The following is a 7,304-nucleotide window of genomic DNA, read 5'->3' as shown; positions in this document are numbered from 1 at the left end:
TAAAACTAGTCAATAACTTGCCTAAAATAAAATAAATCCTTAATCAAAATTATACAAATTATTATTCTTCGTTTCTCTCAATTATTTATATAATAAAATCCAATCAATCATTCAAAATTGAGCACATCAGGCAGGCCAGTCCGCTTTGCCCACAATAAAACTCACTGGGCTTTCAGACCCATAGGTTGAGATTGAGCCCCCGCTTTGCCCACAATAGAACTCACTGGGCTTTCAGACCCATAGGTTGAGATTGAGCCCCAGCCTGTTGCTGCTGGTTTTGCTGGTAATTCAAAGGTCTTCTGAATAACATGATGTGTGGCTCAGGACGATGAATGGCATAGTGCACCCATCCATGAGACTGCTGAACTCCAATGGCTCGCCATTCGTTCTGGACCAAAAAGAATATCAATTTGGTTAAAATTATTAATAAATAAAAAACAAAACAAACAAATAGATTAGCGCATTAAAAATGGCATTTGAAAACAAATTAGGTGTTGATTGCCACATTGGGAAGTTGGAAAAACAAATGCATTTGCATTAAAAATAACATTTGAGAACAAAAATGCGGTGCTTACCTCATTGAGAAGTTAGTTCTTGGGAAGCAATTTGGCAGTGTCCAGAGGGAGAACCACATGTCAGGAGATGACACATAACGCCCAATCATCAAAATAATCCATTTGGGTCAAATAAAACCCTAATTACAGATATTCAACTCACCACCTAGACAACCAGCAATCAAGCATACCCACACTCAAAGATAAAACTATAAATATCTCAAAGAAACTTTGATATGCATCTGATTGTAACTGACCAAAAGTAGTGATCAGGCATTTATTTAACATATGTCCAAACTTCCAGGAAATGATTTGCAATGTAAGAACAACGTGGACACATCGTCTCCTTCTATGCATTTATTTAATTACCTGGGATTCTAACTTTAAAGGGACCTAGATAAATTCATGGAAAACCTTCAATCTAGACATCAATAGGTTGTCTTGGGTGGAAGGCCATGATGACAACGAATTTCGAATACATCTTATAAGGAGATTTTGAAGTTAACAGATATGATTGCAGGATTGGAACGGTCGTCGATCCTTCAGCTCGGCAAAAGAAAATTTCTTAATAAATTCCAGATATCATGGGCAATGATTCCTTCAATTTTATTAAGATATTTGACATTACATCCTTTTATATACTGACTGTGAGGTTCTTATTTTCACTTGACAAAAATCAAGCAGGTCTAAAACCAAAGGCTTGTCCAACAAAGAATGAAAAGCTCAAAATTGGATGCAGGGTCTGCCCCTGGCTTAAGGCCTATTCCACGACTAAGAATACATGTTAATTCATGACAGGCATCACTAACACGGTTTGAATACTTGAAATCTTGTGTTGCTTTTATCGCTTAAGTGTTTGGAGTAAGTTTGTTCTTTGTCACATTAAAAATGGCATTTGAAAAGAAATTAGGTGCTGATTACACATTGGGAAGTTGGAAAAACAGATGAATTTGCATTAAAAATGGCATTTGAAAACAAACTAGGTGCTCATTACCACATAGGGAAGTTGGCAGAACAGATGCATTTGCATTGAAAATAGCATTTGAGAACAAAAATGCAGTGCTTACTTCATTGAGAAGTCGGTTCTTGGGAAGCAATCTGGCAGTTTCCGAAGGGAGAACCACATGTCTGGAGATGACACATAATGCCCAATCATCAAAATAATCCATTTGGGTTAAATAAAACTCTAATTACATATATTCAAGTCACCACCTAGATAGCCAGCAATCAAGCATACCCACACTCTAAGATAAAACTATAAGTATCTCAAAGAAACTTTAATATGCATTATCTCAAAGAAACTTTGATATGCATCTGATTGTAACTGACCAAAAGCAGTGATCAGGCATTTATTTAATATATGTCCAAACTTCCAGGAAATGATTTGCAATGTAAGAACAACGTGGACACATCGTCTCCTTCTCTGCATTTATTTAATTACCTGGCATTCTAACTTTAAAGGGACCTACATAAATTCATGGAAAACCTTCAATCTAGACATCAATAGGTTGTCTTGGGTGGAAGGCCATGATGACAACGAATTTCGAATACATCTTATAAGGAGATTTTGAAGTTAACAGATATGATTGCAGGATTGGAATGGTCGTCGATCCTTCAGCTCGGCAAAAGAAAATTTCTTAATAAATTCCAGATATCATGGGAAATGATTCCTTCAATTTTATTAAGATATTTGACATTACATCCTTTTATATATTGACTGTGAGGTTCTTATTTTCACTTGACAAAAATCAAGCAGGTCTAAAACCAAAGGCTTGTCCAACAAAGAATGAAAAGCTCAAAATTGGATGCAGGGTCTGCCCCTAGCTTAAGGCCTATTCCACGACTAAGAATACATGTTAATTCATGACAGGCATCACTAACACGGTTTGAATACTTGAAACCTTGTGTTGCTTTTATCGCTTAAGTGTTTGGAGTAAGTTTGTTCTTTGTCAAATTAAAAATGGCATTTGAAAAGAAATTAGGTGCTGATTACACATTGGGAAGTTGGAAAAACAGATGCATTTGCATTAAAAATGGCATTTGAAAACAAACTAGGTGCTCATTACCACATAGGGAAGTTGGCAGAACAGATGCATTTGCATTGAAAATAGCATTTGAGAACAAAAATGCAGTGCTTACTTCATTGAGAAGTCGGTTCTTGGGAAGCAATCTGGCAGTTTCCGAAGGGAGAACCACATGTCTGGAGATGACACATAATGCCCAATCATCAAAATAATCCATTTGGGTTAAATAAAACTCTAATTACAAATATTCAACTCACCACCTAGATAGCCAGCAATCAAGCATACCCACACTCTAAGATAAAACTATAAATATCTCAAAGAAACTTTAATATGCATTATCTCAAAGAAACTTTGATATGCATCTGATTGTAACTGACCAAAAGCAGTTATCGGGCATTTATTTAATATATGTCCAAACTTCCAAGAAATTATTTGCAATGTAAGAACAACGTGGACACATCGTCTCCTTCTCTGCATTTATTTAATTACCTGGCATTCTAACTTTAAAGGGACCTACATAAATTCATGGAAAACCTTCAATCTAGACATCAATAGGTTGTCTTGGGTGGAGGGCCATGATGACAGAGAATTTCGAATACATCTTATAAGGAGATTTTGAGGTTAACAGATATGATTGCAGGATTGGAACAGTCGTCGATCCTTTAGCTCGGCAAAAGCAAATTTCTTAATAAATTCCAGATATCATGGGCGATGATTCCTTCAATTTTATTAAGATATTTGACATTACATCCTTTTATATACTGACTATGAGGTTCTTATTTTCACTTGATACAAATCAAGCAGGTCTAAAAACAAATGCTTGTCCAACAAAGAATGAAAAGCACAAAATTGGACGCAGGGTCTGCCCTTGGCTTAAGGCCTATTCTACGACTAAGAATACATGTAAATTCATGACAAGCATCACTAAGACAGTTTGATAGTGTTGATTATTAAGCATACGTCTATTCCATAGAAAAAGACAAAAAGTGAGTACATGACCAAGCCTCTGTATGTGTGCAACATAACCTAACCCCATCATATAAATCCACACATGAAAACTATTACAATATTTGAAGAATGCACCTAACCCCATATAAACTAGGTATCTGAGAGATGAAACTATCATTTTGCCCAACGATCAACGATCAAACTTCACGTAGACTGGGGCAATTCATTTCAAAGGCAAACGCTATTTTTTAATATAATTTTTTATATTAATATTGAAAAAAAAAATATTTTTTATTTATTTATATTTATATTCAATTTTAATTCAGCATTATTTATTATTTATTTTGATAAATTTTAAATATATATTAGTGAATAATTTATTATTTATTTTGTTTTTTTAATAAAAAAAATGAAAAAATAGATATTAAAAACTTGTTTTAAAATTAATTTCCAATTTATTAAGATGAATTCTAGAACCTTTAAAATTCATTGACTTTTTTGGGTTTTGGCTTAGAAAATGACACTAGAACAAAAATCTCGGCTTATAAAGTTGACGAGGTGACATTTAATCTTCATTTTAGGTAGATAATGTATTGATTTATTTTTCTTTTAATTTCAATCTTTCCAAATTTTAATGTTACACCTAAAAACTATATATTGAAATATTTCTTAATATTATAAAATTTAATATATTTTTTTAATAAAATATTTAGAACAGTTTATCAATCAAATTTGAAATAAATTTAAATCCAAAATTTTACCATTGAATTTTCGTTAAAAATAGGAAAAAGAAAATTCTACTTCAGACAACAAAAAAGATTTCCGATTAACTTTAGTCTCTGGATACTTCAGGCACAGCTCCACTCAGATTTCTCAGGTTACTCACCGTCGATGCACAATTTATCGATTTTCAATGGCAACTTCTTCCATGCCCCCTCTGTGTCTGTGCTCTGTATTATTTATAGTTGCGTTATTTCTTGTAGCACTTCATTCTGAAAGAAAAGCTCTGGTACAGTGCAGCAGCGGAACAGCTCTGACACCTTGCAAGTTGCTGCTGTTAAAGATACAGCAATAATGTCCAGAAACCGCAGAAGTACTAGTAAGGAATCATTAATAAACAATGATTTTACAGACTACAAACTATTATGGGCATCAAATGGATCTGTTTTCTCGAGAATCGGCAATAGAAATTCTAGGTTCCTTCTTCTTCTCCTAGTTTTTCTGGTTTTCGTCATTGCAGGCACAACCGTCTCAGATCTCATCTTCCAAGGTATATATAATTACTATCTTCTTGAATGTTGATCTATACAGTACAATCCTGAACAAGTAAAATATGAATTTCGGTGGCTTTGTTAAGCTGCATATGTTGATGTAGACAGCCAGAAACAACTTATTACCCTCATTTTTACAAGGTTGTTGCAGAGCCCCATTTTTCTGGGCATTAATTCTTGATGCATAGATGTCTGTAAAATGTTGAATAGCAGAATGGATTTTGTAGCTAATAGATACTTTGTTCTTGGCTCTGCAGTTAAATCATACCGGGTTAATACCAAGACATGGTCAAGGAATGTTTTTTTTTTCAATATGGAAGCCTGCAAGAAAGCTTAATGGAGAAAGAACCCAATCTGTATAAACCACAGGCTGCAAAATTCACAAAGAGCTTTCCCCTGTTGCTAACCAATCAAACCAACAGGAGTTCCTTCATCCAAGACATTGTATTTCTTCCTGAGGAAGTCCTCTTCTTAGTACGCCTGTCTTCTGCAAACTCCAATCTGATATCCCACAAATCATCCCCCAGCTGTTCATTCTCGCAACAAATCCATACACCAGTGAATGCCATCGAGTATTTACAATTTGGATACTCTACCCAACCACGAGTTGCAGTTAGATGCCAGGCTCCTCCCCCTGCAACCCACTGGTTTGCAACATCAGTTGCCCTAGTGGACACAGCTAATTATAACTCAGATTTACCAGAGATCATCACAGCAAAATTAGGTTACTTTGATCATTCCAGACCCATCAAATGGGATTATATGGTATATGAGAGCTTGGCCACAGAGAGGGATATTGTTGTATTTTCCAAAGGGATTAACAATAGACAAGGACTGAACATTGAAACCAAATATCTACGCTGCATATTCAACAATACCATTGAAACTATGGTCACACTCTGGACAAGAAGTCTTTAGATGCGAGCATCCCAATGAATCAGTTCGTTATCAGCTCATTGCCTCCGAAATCACTCTCCGAATCCATGGGAAATCCATTCCTTCCGTCGCTTATTATGAAATCCCGCCATCTCATCATTCAAGCAAAAGTAGTACTCAAGATAATGCACAGAAAATGAGACTACTCTGTGCCTGCACCATGGTGTTCAACGTTGCAAAATACATAAGAGAATGGGTTATCTACCATTCTCATCTGGGTGTGGAACACTTCTTTCTGTACGATAACAACAGTGAAGACGATCTGGCAGAAACTGTTGAAGGGTTACTGTCAGAAAATTACAAGGTAAGCAGGCATCCATGGCCATGGGCCAAGACACAGGAATCTGGATTCTCACACTGTGCTCTCATGGCCAAACAAAAGTGTCAATGGATGATGTACACTGACGTTGACAAGTTTGTATTTTCTCCTTCGTGGCTAAAGCAACTCAAGGCCAATGCTAATATTGGGTACCCATTAAAGAATACTGCATCAAAAGCATCTCTGAGGCGATTAGTAATAAATCTTAGTAAACCGGGGCTGCATTGACAGGGAAAATTTCTTTGAGATGCAGAAATTTTGGAACCTCGGGCCTTCGGGAGCACCCGCAGAGAGGGGTTACTCAAGGGTACACTTGCAGGGAAAGGAAGCTGAAGCGCTACAAATCCATACCTCTTTTGGAAGCTGCCTCTCCTAAGTTGCTCAATGTAATACACCGCTTTCAGTTGAAGAAGGCATACAAAACAGTGTATGTGAAGGCCCAGAGGACAGTGATCAATCACTACAAGTACCAGGCTTGGAGTGAATTCAAGGCTAAGTTTCGGAGGAGGGTGTCTGCATATGTCGTGGATTGGAAAGAGTCGAGGAATGTTGTGTCCCAAGATCGAGCTCCAGGCCTTGGCAACAGGGCCATCAAACCCCATGAATGGGAGAATATGATCTGCCAAGTGAATGACAATGCATTGAAGGAGTTTACAGGTAAAGTGTTTTCTTTGAATAATAAAGAACCAGGCTCCAAATTACAGTGGCAATGAAGGGCAACTGCAATTGTATGTATGTATAGGGTTAAATCAATAGGAGGTTGTCAATGATAGATGTAGTATGCGGTTCGTTGAGTGGATCTGAAAGTCCACCATCCAGCCAAAAAGCAAAACAAATATTTTATTTAACAAAAAAAATAGCGCAAGCTCTGAGTTACAAACCTGTATTCATAAGTATCATCAGTGTATTTATCTGAGTACTGAATTTGAGGCATCCTGGTCAAGCGAACTAAAGGCTTGAATGATCTGAACCCAAAGAAAGGAAATAAGGGCCAATGATTCAAATCCATCCATAAATTGCAATTAAACAATACAGCATTTTTACCCAGATAACGGGGACTAGCATTTCAGACAAAATAATGATAAACCTAGAAGTAATCCCTGTAAAGCCTGATTAAATATATAAAATGAAGGAATCTGTTCTACTGTGATCAATTCAGAGCCTGAAACACAGAAATTTAAACAGGCTTTTTGTAGATCCGAAAAATGTGGGTAAAGGGTTAGTTATTGCCACCCTGGTGGATAACAGATAG

At 36.3% G+C, this 7,304-nt stretch overlaps 1 protein-coding gene and 1 pseudogene across 1 annotated transcript; one reads left to right on the top strand and one right to left on the bottom strand.

The window, feature by feature from the left end:
• Nucleotides 1-213: 213 nt before the first annotated feature.
• On the bottom strand, nt 214-6,986 carry LOC149241693 (cyclin-dependent kinases regulatory subunit 2-like). The gene is made up of 3 exons (XM_089367575.1): nt 6,934-6,986; nt 2,694-2,754; nt 214-388 (listed from the first exon to the last, which is right to left on the bottom strand). Exons 1-3 carry the CDS (start codon nt 6,984-6,986, stop codon nt 221-223), a joined length of 282 nt encoding a protein of 93 aa, XP_089223701.1. The 3' UTR covers nt 214-220.
• On the top strand, nt 5,134-6,765 carry LOC149241694 (glycosyltransferase family 92 protein RCOM_0530710-like; annotated as a pseudogene).
• Nucleotides 6,987-7,304: the final 318 nt, after the last annotated feature.

This window comes from Pinus tabuliformis, chromosome 8, assembly GCF_031772625.1.
Source record: "Pinus tabuliformis cultivar Carrire ecotype Pingquan chromosome 8, CPIR1, whole genome shotgun sequence".
Classification (NCBI taxonomy): Eukaryota; Viridiplantae; Streptophyta; class Pinopsida; order Pinales; family Pinaceae; genus Pinus; species Pinus tabuliformis.
The sequence above is the reverse complement of the archived record's forward strand: the minus strand, read 5'-3'. Positions and strand labels throughout refer to the sequence as shown.

Coding starts and splice junctions, on each gene's coding strand:
- LOC149241693 (XM_089367575.1), bottom strand. CDS start 6,986: ATGCCTCAAATTCAGTACTCAGATAAATACACTGATGATACTTATGAA. Junction 2,755..6,933: donor GATGATACTTATGAATACAG/GTTTGTAACTCA, acceptor TGTCATCTCCAG/ACATGTGGTTCTCCCTTCGG. Junction 389..2,693: donor AGAACCGACTTCTCAATGAA/GTAAGCACTGCA, acceptor TTTTTGGTCCAG/AACGAATGGCGAGCCATTGG.